At 49.0% G+C, this 15,711-nt stretch overlaps 1 protein-coding gene across 1 annotated transcript; it reads right to left on the reverse strand.

The window, feature by feature from the left end:
• Positions 1 to 10,817: 10,817 nt before the first annotated feature.
• Positions 10,818 to 12,441, reverse strand: LOC126991013 (oplophorus-luciferin 2-monooxygenase non-catalytic subunit-like). Its single transcript, XM_050849702.1, has 3 exons — positions 11,725 to 12,441; positions 11,363 to 11,479; positions 10,818 to 10,992 (listed from the first exon to the last, which is right to left on the reverse strand). Exons 1-3 carry the CDS (start codon positions 12,374 to 12,376, stop codon positions 10,841 to 10,843), a joined length of 921 nt encoding a protein of 306 aa, XP_050705659.1. The 5' UTR covers positions 12,377 to 12,441; the 3' UTR covers positions 10,818 to 10,840.
• Positions 12,442 to 15,711: the final 3,270 nt, after the last annotated feature.

The raw sequence follows: 15,711 nt of genomic DNA on the forward strand, positions 1-15,711 counted from the left end.
TTTATCCCTCTCTTGGCTTTTTCTTCCCTCCTCTTGGTATCCTCCTCCTCCTTTTGTCACTCTCTGTATGTCCCTTTCCTTTCACCTCTGCATATCTCCCTCTCCTTCCTTTCTCCCTTCATCCCTCTCCTCGTCTCTGCCTCCCTCGCTTTGTCCTCACATCACCTCTCATTTGCCCTTTCGTCCTCTCCCTTGTAACCAGAATCCCCCCTTCGCTGCCTTCCCCTCCTCTCGTCACTCCCTCCCTTCTTTACTCCTCCCTGGAAATCCCCCTTTCGTTTCCCTCATTTCCCACACCTTTCCGAGAATCACCTGTACCTGTTTTCATGGTTATTACCCACCTCCCAAATATCTTCACTTTATCGATCATTCCCCCCTTCCCCTCCTTCCCCCTTTTCCCCATCCCCAGCACTTTCAACCAGGCAGCACTACAGGAACCGATCGTGCACACTACCCATCTGCCGGAGCTCTCATACGGAATCTGACGCAAACATGAGCCAGAATTTACCAGTGTCTACATCTTAGTCTTTCTTTTTTGCATATGTAGAGAGAGAAAAACTGTTATGTGTATATTCATGTTATGTTGGTTTATTTTCGTTTTCAGAGGAAGTGTCTAGTTGTCTCAAGCTTTCTCTGTTTTATTTTCATTTTTTTATTGATATCTGCGTTCGGGGTTTGCCTTGTCTCCGTTCGTTTAGTTTGTCTTCATTCCATCGTGGCAGAGGAGCTTTTTCGTAATCGTGTTCAAGTCAGGTTTTGTTTCTATAATCAAAAAAGGTGTGATGGTGGTGGTCGTGGTGGTGGTGGAAGTGGTGGTTTTAGCAGACGAAACTCCAGTAGTAGTAGTAGTAGTAGTAGTAGACTAGTAGTAGTAGTAGTAGTAGACTAGTAGTAGTAGTAGCAGTAGACTAGTAGTAGTAGTTGTAGTAGTAGTAGTAGTAGTAGTAGTAGTAATAAAAAAATAATCAGTATGGGAGTATGTTGTTTATGGTCAGATGCGTTGAGTAGTGTGATGTAGTGTAATGTGGTATGTTGTGGCTGTTGTGATGACGATGGGAAGTGGATTGTCTTTACTATAGCACCACCTGAAGCACGTCAGCCGGAAGAAGGGAAGGAGGGATGCTGGGAGAAAAGGGGCGAAAGAATGGAGCAAGTCAAGATCACAAGAAAAGAGAGAGAAGGAAGGAGGGACGCAGGCAGGGAGAGACAAACGGGCTGAAAAAATAAAAGGAGCAAAAGGAGAATTGAAGGAGCGAGTGAAGTAAGGAGATGTACAGAGAGGGAGACATACAGAAGATTGACTGAGAGGAGAGCGAAGGGCGAAGGGATGGGAGGGTGAAGAAATACTAAGCAGAAGGAACAGAGAAAGGGTGAGAAATAGTTATACAGTTATGCAGAAAGTAACAAAGGAAGAAAGCAATACAAGCAAAGAGGAACAAAGGGAGGGAAGGACACGTACAAGGATTGAAAATTGAAAACAGGACAAGGTTAGCGGCGAAGAGAGAAGGACACAGACAGGGAGTGACAAGGGACAAAACAGAAGAGGGGGAGCGTGCTTGGGTGGCATGGAAGGGCACGGTGACCTTGTAGTCTGGCCATGAGAGTCACCTCGCTGCGCACAGGCCGAAGGGAATCAAGCACCTGCGATGAGATAGCTGACGGAGCCGCAGCGGGAAACTCACGTAGATGCATTAAATCCTCCCCCGCTGACCTCACCCCTCGCTGACCCCTGACCCTTAAACCTTTGATGAACTTAGATTTGCTTAATGGCTCGACTGCATGACTCTTGATGAAACGACCCTTAAACGCTACCCTTAGACGTTTGATGACCTTTGATTTGTGTAATGGCTCATCTGTATGACTCTTGATTAAATGACCCTTAAACGACCCTCAAACGTAGGATGAACTTAAATTTGCGTAAAGGCGTACGACTCTTGATTGAACGACCTTGCTTTATATGCCCTTTGGCTAATTGGCTTTATGACTCCTGTAGAATATTAAAGGAGAAGTTAAGGACATACGCTAAAGCTGCGCGTGGTCTCTGTGTTCATTTCCGTGACATTCGTCCTCAAGAATTATAGATCTAATATAACCGTTCCGTCTCTGACTCAGCCAATGGAAGTAAACAATGCAAGAATGGCAAATGCTACGTAGGGAATAAATGTGAAACTGCCGGCCTCTTGCAAGGTTTTGGGGCGTCAACTCAAATCATCCAGCTTCATACTATGATAAAACATGTAACTGCATAAAGCCTCTTGAATCCTATGATACAGAGTGTGAACCTTCTTCCTGACTGTAGCAGCGTGACGTCTCTCTGTATGTGGGTGTGCGGAGGTGGCAATTCCGCTGAGGGTAGAAGAGAAAAAAGGTAAAGGGAAGGAGGGGTGAAAAATACTGTCCAAAAGGAAGAGAGAAGGGGCGAGAAATAGCTATACATCTATACATCTATAAACCTATCAACAGTGGTGTTCCTCAAGGCTCTGTTCTATCTCCCACTCTCTTTCTGCTGTTCATTAATGATCTTCTTTCCTAAATTAACTTTCCAGTCCATTCTTACGCCGGTGACTCTACTCTGCATTACTCAACTTCTTTTGATAGAAGTCAACTGAACAGGAACTAGACGATTCCAGGCTGGAGGCTGTAGAACGCTTACCCTCAGACCTTACTATCATTTCCGATTTGGGCAAGAAGAATCTGGTGTCCTTTAACGCCTCCAAAACTCTATTTCTTCACCTATCCACTCGACACAATCTTCCCAACACCCATCCCCTGTTCTTCGACAATACTCAACTGTCACCTTCTTCTGCACTAAACATCTTCGGTCTATCCTTAACTCAAAATCTCAACTGGAAACTCCATATCTCCTCTTTCACTAAATCAGCTTCCTCGAAGTTGGGCGTTCTGTATCGTCTCCGCCAGTTTTCTCCCCCGCACAGATGCTGTCCATATACAGGGGTCCTGTCCGCCTTCGTATGGAGTATGCATCACATGTGTGGGGGGGCTCCACTCACACAGCTCTCTTGGGCAAAGTAGAGTCAAAGGCTCTTCGTCTCATCAACTCCTCTTTTCATACTGACAGTCTTCTACTTCTTCAATTTCGCCGCCATGTTGCCTCTCTATCTTCTATCAATATTTTCATGCTGACTGCTCTTTTGAACTTGCTAACTGCATGCCTCCCCACCCTCCCTATACTTTCCAAACCCCTTATGCAAGAGTTAACCAACATCTTCACTCTTTCATCCCTTACACTGGTAAACTCTGGAACAGCCTTCCTTCGTCTGTATTTCCTTCTGCCAATGACTAGACCTCCTTCAAGAAGAAAGTTGCCCTTGAGCCGTCTCCTTTGTTGTAAAAAATACCGTGACAAAGGGCTGTTTGAAAGAAGAGAAGAAGGAGGCTGAGGAAAAGGAAGGAGGGGGAAGGAGCGAGAAATAATCGTAACTCCCGTCTGGATGGAGGACATCCCCCCCTACACACACACACACACACACACACACACACACACACACACACACACACACGCACAAGCCATAGCACACCCGGTGATGTCAGAGATTTGGCTAACAATATCAGTAGCTTTTGCAATCTTCCGGTTTGATCGATTAATGGGTAGAAGAGAGGAAACCTGAGGAAGGTAAACTGGCGTAACCCGGATGTCACACTGTCCCTGCGTCCCGGGCTAGTCAGTCCCGAACCACCACAGGTTTAAGGTTCAGTGCGACGGAGATTAACACCGAGGCCACGCTCAGTTATAGCGTGTGCCCCCACCCTTACCTCCCTTGTCGGGGGCCGCCCTGCACCGCCACCGTCAAGCTCTTGAGGATCGTTGAAAATCATCTCAGTGAAAAAGAAAAACATGAAAACCTCAGTGGCTGTGAAAGCTTTGTAAATCTTTTGTTGTTGTTGTTGTTGATGTCCATTATACTTAGTTTCTTTAAATTCTTCTTACAACTGCTCGGTGTCATGGTAGGTCACCCCTCGCGGCCCTTTCATGAATCTTAGACCTTTGGCTTCTAAGAGCTACGTGCCTCCCGCCATCGCGGAGTTTATTGTCTGTTTGTGGAGAAGCAGCAACACAGGAAGTACTCGACCGTGACCCGTAGCTGGGGCGCGATCCGGAAGGTGTGTTTTGTCACAACAACAACAACAATAACTACAGGGAAATGAGAAAACGCACCGACTAGGAAAGATACATACAGGGATGGACACACACACACGCTGCCCTTCGACTCCTCACCACCTCAGACAGCGTCGCACCCCCTAGCGCGGACACTCTAGCCGCCCTCCAGACCAAACACCCACCGGGAGACAGCGACGAGCCACTGCCCCAGCTATCCGACACAGACCCTGGCCACCTCGAGGTGTCTAAAGAGGACGTGCTGGCTGCCATCCACGCCTTCTCCCCAGGCTCTGCTGCCGGCCTTGACGGCATCCGGCCCATGCACTTACAGCAACTTGTAACGAAAAACACAGCCGAAGCAGGACAAAGGCTTCTAGGGGCGATCACCGAACTCTGCAATGCCGCCCTAGCAGGAAACATACCTGAACCCGCAAGGCAAGCCTTCTTCAGTGCCAACCTCTTTGCCTTAAAGAAAAAGGATGGAGGCTTGCGGCCCATTGCAGTTGGCACAATTTATCGCCGTCTAGCCAGCAAACTCCTCTCCAAACGTATGTCCTCTGCCCTCTCACCTGAGCTGTGTCCTGCCCAGCTAGGAGTAGGAACGCGCCTGGGCTGCGAGGCGGCCGTTCACGCGGTGCGTGAGTTCGCCGACACACACGCTCAGCAAACCGACGCCGTCATCATCAAGCTGGACGTCGCCAACGCCTTCAACACGATACACAGGTCTGCAGTGCTGCGTGAAGTGTTCAGACGCTTTCCCATGGCAGCGCCATTGGTGACTCAAGCTTATTCCCAGCCGTCACCCCTCCATTTTGGAACAGCCTGCATCCCATCCTGTCGCGGGGTGCAGCAGGGTGACCCCTTGGGACCGCTACTATTCGCCCTGGCGGTGGACCCCATCATACAATCTCTTGGCTCTCCACTAAACGTCTGGTATCTGGACGATGGCACGCTCGCTGGACCTGTTGCCACAGTCGCGGCCGATTTGCAACGTATAATTCCAGCATTCCGCGCCATTGGGTTGGAGGTCAACCCACTGAAGTGTGAGGTCACTCACCTTGGACCCCGGGGAGACAACGCTGGTACTGGCATTATCGGCGACGTTGCCCCAAGTACCAGCAACGACAACGCCGGAGGCCTCACCACCTTCGACGCTTTTTTATACAGAGCCCGATCCACACCTATCAACAGCCTCTCTCTTCTTGGAGCCCCCATTCACCCAGACTCCGCTGGCGAAGCGCTGGACAACATCAAACGCCTGACTGAGACCCTCATTCATAGAACTAGCCTTATCAGCAGCCATATGGCTTTGTTCTTCCTGACCAGGTATGCTTCTGTGCCGCGAGCCACCCACCTCATGCGTGCGGCACCGGTATATCTGGCAGGGGATGACCTTAGGGTCATAGATCAGCAGCTATGGGATGCCACATCACGTAGCTGCAACGTGGCCCTCGACGACATGGCCTGGACCCAAGCCTCTCTCCCACTTCGGCTTGGAGGATTGGGCCTCAGACGGTTGGCTGATGTGGCGCTGCCTGCCTACATTGCGTCTGTGGATGCTACGCGAGACCTGGTCTGTACAATCAACCGCCGCCCCACCGGCGACAGACCGGCCCCCCTAGCATCCGCCATCGACGCCTTTACGGCTACGCAATGTCCCACCTTCAACCCTGAAGAGCCCTTACAGCAGCGCCACCTTGACGAGGCAGCCTCCGAACACCGCCTATCCAATCTTCTGTCCCACGCTAACCAGGTTGACAGAGCGCGGCTCCTTGCTGCCCGGGCTCCTCACAGCGGCGCCTGGCTCTCGGCCCTTCCCGTCGAGAGACTCGGGCTTCTCCTCCCCGACGAGGCGGTCCGGACAGGAGTAGCCCTGCGACTGGGAGTCAACACACAGCAGCCCCACCGTTGTCGCTGCGGAGCCATGGCGGACAGGCTGGGACACCACAACCTGTCCTGCAAGAGAGACCCCGGTCGCCTGCCCCGCCACGCAGCCCTCAACGATGTGGTGTACAGGGCACTGTCATCTGCCGGTGTGGCGGCCATCCTCGAGCCGCGGGGTCTAGACCGCGGCGATGGACGCCGTCCCGACGGCATCACTATTTACCCATTCACGCAGGGCAAGATGCTAGCGTGGGACGCCACCTGCGTGAACACCTTCGGCAGCACCCACCTCATCGACTGCGCTACCACAGCAGGCGCTGCCGCACGCTCCGCCGAGGCCCGGAAACGGCAGCGCTACGCCGACCTCGGTCAGCGGTATGACTTCATGCCGCTGACGGTGGAGACGACCAGGTCCTCGGTCCCGCCTTCAGCGACCTCATCAAGACCCTCGTCAGGCGCATCCGAGAGAGGACGGGGGAAAAGCGGGAAACAGAGTGGCTGCGGCAGCGGGTCAGTCTCGCAGTGATCCGCGGGAACGCAGCAGCGCTATGCCAGCAGCGCCCCACATAAGACCCAACTCGTCCTATATTTTGTTATTCTTTATGTATAATTCTTTAGTTTTTTGTATTATTTATCTGTAGTATAGTAAAAGATATGGTTGAGTGCCACAGTCATCGGCGTTCCGGCAGGGGCCGATGAATTGCAATGCGAACAATCTAACCGATTGTTCCCATCGTAACTCCCTTCCGGATGGAGGCTCTTAAAAACACACACACACACACACACACACACACACACACACACACACACACACACACACACACACACACACACACACACACCAGGAGTAACACATAGTGGGAGGGACACATGCAGGGCCTAACACAATCGTTGAGGAAAGCATTCAAGGAGGGACAAATACGGGGTGGTAAGGGCTCGTGCAGGGACGAAAAGAGACGTACAGGGAGGGAAGGACACAGAGAGGAGAGGACACTTTTTTTTTTTTTTTTTTTTTTTTTTTTAGCAAAGGAGACAGTTCAAGGGCACACAAAAAGCAAACATTAATGAAAAAAAAAGCCCGCTACTCACTGCTCCTAAAAAGAATCCAAAGAGGTGGCCGAAAGATAGGTCAGTTTTGGGAGGAGAGGTGTCCTGATACCCTCCTCTTGAAAGAGTTTAAGTCGTAGGGAGGAGGAAATACAGATGAAGGAAGATTGTTCCAGAGTTTACCAGCGTGAGGGATGAAAGAGTGAAGATGCTGGTTAACTCTTGCAGAAGGGGTTTGGACAGTATAGGGATGAGCATGAGTAGAAAGTCGAGTGCAGCGGGGCCGCGGGAGGGGGGGAGGCATGCAGTTAGCAAGTTCAGAAGAGCAGTCAGCGTGGAAATATCGATAGAAGATAGAAAGAGAGGCAACATTGCGGCGGAATTTAAGAGGTAGAAGACTATCAGTATGAGGAGGAGAGCTGATGAGACGAAGAGCCTTAGCCTCCACTCTGTCCAGAAGAGCTGTGTGAGTGGAGCCCCCCCACACATGAGATGCATACTTCGTACGAGGGCGGACAAGGCCCCTGTATATGGACAGCAACTGTGCAGGGGAGAAGAACTAGCGGAGACGGTACAAAACGCCCAGCGTCGAGGAAGCTGATTTAGTAAGAGATGAGATATGAAGTTTCCAGTTGAGATTTTGAGTTAAGGATAGACTGAGAATGTTTAGTGTTGAGGAAGGTGATAGCTGGGTGTTGTCAAAGAATAGGGGATAGTTGTTTGGAAGATTGTGTCGAGTGGATAGGTGGAGAAACTGTGTTTTTGAGGCGTTGAAGGACACCAGGTTCTTCTTGCCCCAATCGGAAATAATAGTAAGGTCTGAGGCTAAGCGTTCTGCAGTCTCCAGCCTTGAGTCGTTAAGTTCCTGAAGGGTGGGTCTTCTATTAAAAGAAGTTGAATAATGCAGAGTGGAATCATCGGCGTAGGAATGGATAGGACAGTTCGTTTTGGAAAGAAGATCATCAATGAACAACAGAAAAAGAGTGGGAGATAGGACAGAACCCTGTGGGACACCACTGTTAATAGATTTAGGGGAAGAACAGTGACCGTCTACCACGGCAGAAATAGAACGGTCAGAAAGGAAACTGGAGATAAAGGTACAGAGAGAAGGATAGAAACCGTAGGAGGGTAGTTTTGAAAGCAAAGATTTGTGCCAGACCCTATCAAAAGCTTTTGATATGTCCAGCGCAATAGCAAAGGTTTCACCGAAACGGCAAAGAGAGGATGACCAAGAGTCAGTTAAGAAGGCTAGGAGATCACCAGTAGAACGCCCCTTGCGGAACCCATACTGGCGATCAGATAGAAGGTCAGAAGTGGAAAGGTGCTTTTGAATCTTCCGGTTAAGGATTGATTCAAAAGCTTTAGATAGACAAGAAAGTAAAGCAATAGGACGGTAGTTTGAGGGATTGGAGCGGTCACCCTTCTTAGGTACAGGCTGTATGAAGGCATACTTCCAGCAAGAAGGAAAGGTAGATGTTGACAGGCAGAGGCGAAAGAGTTTGACCAGGCAGGGTGACAGCACGGAGGCACAGTTTTAAGGACAATAGGAGGCACTCCATCAGGTCCATAAGCCTTCTGAGGATTGAGGCCAGAGGGCATAGAAAACATCATTTTGAAGAATCTTTAAAACAGGCATAAAGGAGTCAGAGGGGGGATGAGTAGGACGAATATGACCAGAATCGTCCAGAGTGGAGTTTTTAGAAAAAGTTTGAGAGAAGAGTTAAGCCGTAGAGATAGATGAGACGGCAGTGTTGGCGTCTGGACTGAGAGTGGAGGGAAAGATGAAGAAGTGAAGTTGGAGGAGATGTTTTGGCTAGATGCCAGAAGTCACAGGAAGAGTTAGAGAAAGCAAGGTTTTGACATTTTCTATTAATGAAAGAATTTTTGGTTAGTCGGAGAATAGATTTGGCACGATTTCGGGCAGAAATGTAAAGTTCATAATTAGCATTAGTTTGAAGGCTCTGGTATCTTTTGTGAGCTACCTGTCTATCATTGACAGCACGAGAACAAGCGTGATTAAACCAAGGCTTTTTAGCGTGAGGAGAGAAAGAACGAGGAATGTATGCCTCCATTCCAGAGACAATCACCTCTGTGATGCGCTGAGCACACACAGAGGGGTCTCTATCCTGGAAGCAATAATCATTCCACGGGAAATCGGAAAAGTACATCCTCAGGTTGTCCCACCGAGCTGAAGCAAAATGCCAGAAGCATCGCCTCTTCGGTGGGTCCAGAGGGTGTACAGGAGCGATAGGACAGGATGCAGAAATAAGATTGTGATCGGAGGAGCCCAACGGAGAGAACAGTTTGACAGAATAAGCAGAAGGGTTTGAGGTAAGGAAGACGTCTAGAATGTTGGGCCGATCTCCAAGACGGTCAGGAATACGTGTAGGGTGCTGGACCAACTGCTCTAGGTCGTTGAGGATAGCAAAGTTGTAGGCTTGTTCACCAGGATGGTCAGTGAAAGAGGATGAAAGCCAAAGCTGGTGGTGAACATTGAAATCTCCTAGGATGGAGATTTCAGCGAAGGAAGTGGGTCAAGATGTGCTCCACTTTAGAATTCAAATAGTCAAAGAATTTTACATAGTTGGTAGAGTTAGGTGAGAGATAAACAGCACAGATGTATTTAGTAATAGAATGACAGTGAAGTCTTAACCAGATGGTGGAAAATTCAGAAGAGTCAAGGTCGTGGGCACGAGAGCAAGTGATGTCGTTGCGCACGTAGGCGCAACATCCAGCTTTGGATTGAAATTTAGGATAGAGATAGTAGGAGGGAACAGAGTAGAGATTGCTGTCAGTAGCCTCAGAAACCTGTGTTTCGGTAAGGAAGAAGGTGAGGTTTAGAGGAGGAGGAGAGATGATGTTCCACAGAATGAAAATTAGAGCGAAGACCGCGAATGTTGCAGAAATTGGAGTGGATAAGGGGCAAGAAAGGGGCACGGTGGACGTGAGGAGGGCACGTAGTAACAGAGGGGCGTGGAAGTGGCCGAGAAGGTGGAGTGGACGGTTGCATGAAAGGGGCCATGGACGGGGCATAAAGGGACGCGGCAGCCTTGTGTGGCCGTGAGCGTCACCGCCTGGCACAAGCCGAAGGGAACCAGGCACCTGCGACGAGATAGCTGACGGGGCCGCGGCGGGACACTAACGTGCCTGCGTTGTGTTCGCTGACCCATGGCTGTACGACCCCCGGATATACGACCTGTATATCTACGACCCTTAGGCATGTAATGATCCTTTGCTTGTTGGCTTGACTGTGTGACTTTAGTGCTAACCTCCTTTGGATGTGCGCTACCCTTACCTGCAACCGCTCCTTATTGGTTCAGTGACTTCAATGACTCGACGTATGGCTTACACGACCCTTATCTGCATGACCCGTGTGTATATACGACGGTTAGGTTACTCATGACCTTTCACTAGTTGACATCCCTATTTGTAAGGACAATCCTAACATTGAGAAGAGAAAGGTTGAAATAGTTCATATGAAAAGATCAGAGAGACAGGCAAGATCTGAGAGGTACTAGGCTGTGCTTGAAAGGGTAAGAGCAGCCCCTATTGCTGTGACTGGTGGAGTGAACGCTTATACCCACGCAGGCTAAGGAACGATGGATGGTTTTCGATGGCCACAGACGGAAACGTTTGCCGAGGAGTGTGTGGGCACCTCAGCAGGAACAGTAATCCCTCACACAGCTTTATTTGAACAATATATATTACGGAAACTCCTGAAGATCAAAGCCAAAGAGAATGAAAGAGGACAAGGAAATACTTAACGGACACGTTTAAATGTATTAGAAACTACAGGGTAGTGCAGTGTTCGTCGAACCACGGCTTGGGAAGGTCCGTCATCAGGTTCCCCCCGCTACACGTGGTCAGACTGTTGAAGACCCTCATGGCTGACGAGTCTAGAAGCAGCCAATACACGTCACAGCCACACACCAGCGGGTTGTCTGCGGGAGGGAAAGGACACTTGTTTCAACCTTACCGGCCACCTCCTTCGCTGCTGTACTGCTCCACTGCGTGATGCAACAGTACCGCTACTTTATACCGCTACAGCTGCTGCTGCTGCTACTGACAATGATTATACAAGGAATACAATTAAGAAGAGGAAGAAGAAGACTCTAATACTACTGCTACTACTACTACTACTACTACAACTGCTGCTGCTGATAATAAAAATAAAAAATAAAGATAAATATTAATAATAATAATAATAATAATAATAATAATAATAATAATAATAATAATAATAATAATAATAATAACAGTAATAACAATAAAAATTATAATGATAATGATAATAATATTTCAACAACTCACGTCTCATGTCGATGGCTTCGTAAAGGGTGAGCCGAGACACGAGTCCTTCCCAATTCTCCTGCGTCAACTGCTGGATCTGGTTGTTGGTGAAGGAGATGATCCCGTTGTCGCTCAGTCCTGCAAGAAGGGGGATGTAAGGGACCTAGACTGTGCTGGAGGAAGGGCTGAGATGTTGCCAGTACATAGAGAGGGAGGGAAAAAGAGAGTTAAGAAACACTACATGACCTTAATCCGGACCATTGTGTCAGAATTGGTTTGGGGGAAACGTCTTCCTTCAGTGACCCGTGACCCTGCACAGCAGCTGCCTGTCGAGGTCATGGCCCGGCACAGCCGAGAGGTGCACGGCCTGGCGCCACACTCACCCGTTACGGAAAGCGGGTGGATCTGGGAGAGGGAGTTCCCGTCTAAGTACACGGCGGTGAGCGGCTGAAGCTGCGTGTTGATGAAGTCCTCGATGAGGGTCCCCGGGATGCCGTTGTTCTGCAGGTACAGTGTCCTCAGGTTACTGAGCTTGTAGAACACGTTGGGAGGCGTCGTGTCGCCCAGAGCCATGTTGTTGAGGCGAAGCACCTGCAGCTTGTCAGAGCCTTCGAAGACCGTCTCGGTGAGAGTGATGTCCGTGTTGCCGGATAAGTCCAGGGTGGTGAGAGCTTCCGTCACGATGTCCGGCATGACCCCCGAAATTTGGTTGTTCGCCAAGTCGAGCTCTATCAGCTCCACGTACAGGTCCAGCGTCTCGAAGGGGAACTCTCTGATCTTGTTTCCTCTCATGTTAAGGCGCACCAGCGTGTTGTGGGAGTTGACGATCGCCTCTTCCTCCACCGTCTCGATCAACGTGTTGGTGATGTCAATCTTCTCGAAGCTCACTGGACCGAACACTCCAGCAGGCAGATCGTACAGGGTACTGACAGGGCTTAAGGGATCGATGATGAGTCGCTCAAAGTCATTGAAGGCGAACGGCGTCTCGAATATTTTTCTCAGACTTTCACTGCTGTCGACGTTGGAGCAGTCCATGGTTATTTCATAACTTGCGGAAGCGGTGCATATGCAGGGATAAATATCACCGTCTTCCGGGCAGGCCAATCCGCCGCCCAGAGGGCGTGGCCCAGACCACCAGGGACAGGAGTGACCGGAGCAGCGACATGGTGGAGGAGGCGAAGCTTAGACCGGGCCACTCCCACCGCCAGCCTTTATAAAGCCCCGTTATCTTATCGCGACAGACTGCCAAGGCCGGCCACGCACCGCACAGGACTTTTACACACACACACACACACACACACACACACACACACACACACACATACACACACACCACACACACACACACACACACACACACACACACACACACACAGACCACCCCATTCTTCCTCTTCCCACCTTTTCCCACTCCTCCCTTTCCTCGTCTCTGCCTCCCTCCCCTTCATCCCTCTCTTCTTTATCCCTCTCTTGGCTTTTCTTCCCTCCTCTTGGTATCCTCCTCCTCCTTTATCACTCTCTGTATGTCCCTTTCCTTTCACCTCTGCATGTCTCCCTCTCCTTCCTTCCTCCCTTCATCCCTCTCCTCGTGTCATCCTCCCTCGCTTTGTCCTCACATCACCTCTCATTTTCCCTTTCGTCCTCTCCCTGGTAACCAGACTCCCCCCTTCCCTTCCCATCCCCTCTCGTCCTCCCTCCCTTCCTCCTCCGTGGAAATCCCCCTTTCGTTTCCCTCATTTCCCACCCCTTTCCGAGAATCACCTGTACCTGTTTTCATGGTTATTACCCACCTCCCAAATATCTTCACTTTATCGATCTTTCCCCCCTTCCCCTCCTTCTCCCCTTTCCCCATCCCCAGCACTTTCAACCAAGCAGCACTACAGGAAACGATAGTGCACACATACCGTCTGGAGCTCTCATACGGAATCTGACGCAAACATGAGCCAGAATTTACCAGTGTCTACATCTTAGTCTTTCTTTTTTGCATATGTAGAGAGAGAAAAACTGTTATGTGTATATTCATTTTATGTTGGTTTATTTTCGTTTTCAGAGGAAGTGTCCAGTTGTCTCAAGCTTTCTCTGTTTTATTTTCATTTTTTTATTGATATCTGCGTTCGGGGTTTGCCTTGTCTCCGTTCGTTTAGTTTGTCTCCACTCCTTCATCGCGGTAGAGGAGCTTCTTCGTAATCGTGTTCAAGTCAGGTTTTGTTTCTATAATCAAAAAAGGTGTGATGGTGGTGGTCGTGGTGGTGGTGGTAGTGGTGGTTTTAGCAGACGAAACTCCAGTAGTAGTAGTAGTAGTAGTAGTAGTAGTAGACTAGTAGTAGTAGTAGTAGACTAGTAGTAGTAGTAGTAGTAGTAATAGTAGTAGTAGTAATAGTAGAAAAATAATCAGTATGGGAGTATGTTGTTTATGGTCAGATGCGTTGAGTAGTGTGATGTAGTGTAATGTGGTATGTTGTGGCTGTTGTGATGACGATGGGAAGTGCATTGTCATTACTATAGCACCACCTGTAGCACGTCAGCCCGAAGAAGGGAAGGAGGGATGCTGGGAGAAAAGGGGCGAAAGAATGGAGCAAGTCAAGATCACAAGAAGAGAGAGACAGAAGGAAGGAGGGACGCAGGCAGGGAGAGACAAACGGGCTGAAAAAATAGAAGGAGCAAAAGGAGGATTGAAGGAGCGAGTGAAGTAAGGAGATGTACAGAGAGGGAGACATACAGAAGACTGACTGAGAGGAGAGCGAAGGGCGAAGGGATGGGAGGGTGAAGAAATACTAAGCAGAAGGAACAGAGAAAGGGTGAGAAATAGTTATACAGTTATGCAGAAAGTAACAAAGGAAGAAAGCAATACAAGCAAAGAGGAACAAAGGGAGGGAAGGACACGTACAAGGATTGAAAATTGAGAACAGGACAAGGTTAGCGACGAGGAGAGAAGGACACAGACGGGGAGTGACAAGGGACAAAACAGAAGAGGGGGAGCGTGCTTGGGTGGCATGGAAGGGCACGGTGACCTTGTAGTCTGACCATGAGAGTCACCTCGCTGCGCACAGGCCGAAGGGAATCAAGCACCTGCGATGAGATAGCTGACGGAGCCGCAGCGGGAAACTCACGTAGATGCATTAAATCCTCCCCCGCTGACCTCACCCCTCGCTGACCCCTGACCCTTAAACCTTTGATAAACTTTGATTTGCTTAATGGCTCGACTGCATGACTCTTGATTAAACGACCCTTAAACGCTACCCTTAGACGTTTGATGACCTTTGATTTGTGTAATGGCTCATCTGTATGACTCTTGATTAAACGACCCTTAAACGACCCTCAAACGTAGGATGAACTTAAATTTGCGTAAAGGCTCGGGTGTACGACTCTTGATTGAACGACCTTGCTTTATATGCCCTTTGGCTAATTGGCTTTATGACTCCTGTAGAATAATAAAGGAGAAGTTAAGGACATACGCTAAAGCTGCGCGTGGTCTCTGTGTTCATTTCCGTGACATTCGTCCTCAAGAATTATAGATCTAATATAACCGTTCCGTCTCTGACTCAGCCAATGGAAGTAAACAATGCAAGAATGGCAAATGCTACGTAGGGAATAAATGTGAAACTGCCGGCCTCTTGCAAGGTTTTGGGGCGTCAACTCAAATCATCCAGCTTCATACTATGATAAAACATGTAACTGCATAAAGCCTCTTGAATCCTATGATACAGAGTGTGAACCTTCTTCCTGACTGTAGCAGCGTGACGTCTCTCTGTATGTGGGTGTGCGGAGGTGGCAATTCCGCTGAGGGTAGAAGAGAAAAAAGGTAAAGGGAAGGAGGGGTGAAAAATACTGTCCAAAAGGAAGAGAGAAGGGGCGAGAAATAGCTATACATCTATACATCTATAAACCTATCAACAGTGGTGTTCCTCAGGGCTCTGTTCTATCTCCCACTCTCTTTCTGCTGTTCATTAATGATCTTCTTTCCTAAATGAACTTTCCAGTCCATTCTTACGCCGGTGACTCGACTCTGCATTACTCAACTTCTTTTGATAGAAGTCAACTGAACAGGAACTAGACGATTCCAGGCTGGAGGCTGTAGAACGCTTACCCTCAGACCTTACTATCATTTCCGATTTGGGCAAGAAGAATCTGGTGTCCTTTAACGCCTCCAAAACTCTATTTTTTCACCTATCCACTCGACACAATCTTCCAAACACCCATCCCCTGTTCTTCGACAATACTCAACTGTCACCTTCTTCTGCACTAAACATCTTCGGTCTATCCTTAACTCAAAATCTCAACTGGAAACTCCATATCTCCTCTTTCACTAAATCAGCTTCCTCGAAGTTGGGAGTTCTGTATCGTCTCCGCCAGTTTTCTCCCCCGCACAG

Source organism: Eriocheir sinensis, unplaced genomic scaffold (genome assembly GCF_024679095.1).
Source record: "Eriocheir sinensis breed Jianghai 21 unplaced genomic scaffold, ASM2467909v1 Scaffold23, whole genome shotgun sequence".
Taxonomy (NCBI): domain Eukaryota; kingdom Metazoa; phylum Arthropoda; class Malacostraca; order Decapoda; family Varunidae; genus Eriocheir; species Eriocheir sinensis.

Coding starts and splice junctions, on each gene's coding strand:
- LOC126991013 (XM_050849702.1), bottom strand. CDS start 12,376: ATGGACTGCTCCAACGTCGACAGCAGTGAAAGTCTGAGAAAAATATTC. Junction 11,480..11,724: donor CCACCCGCTTTCCGTAACGG/GTGAGTGTGGCG, acceptor CCCTTCTTGCAG/GACTGAGCGACAACGGGATC. Junction 10,993..11,362: donor CGAAGCCATCGACATGAGAC/GTGAGTTGTTGA, acceptor TCCCTCCCGCAG/ACAACCCGCTGGTGTGTGGC.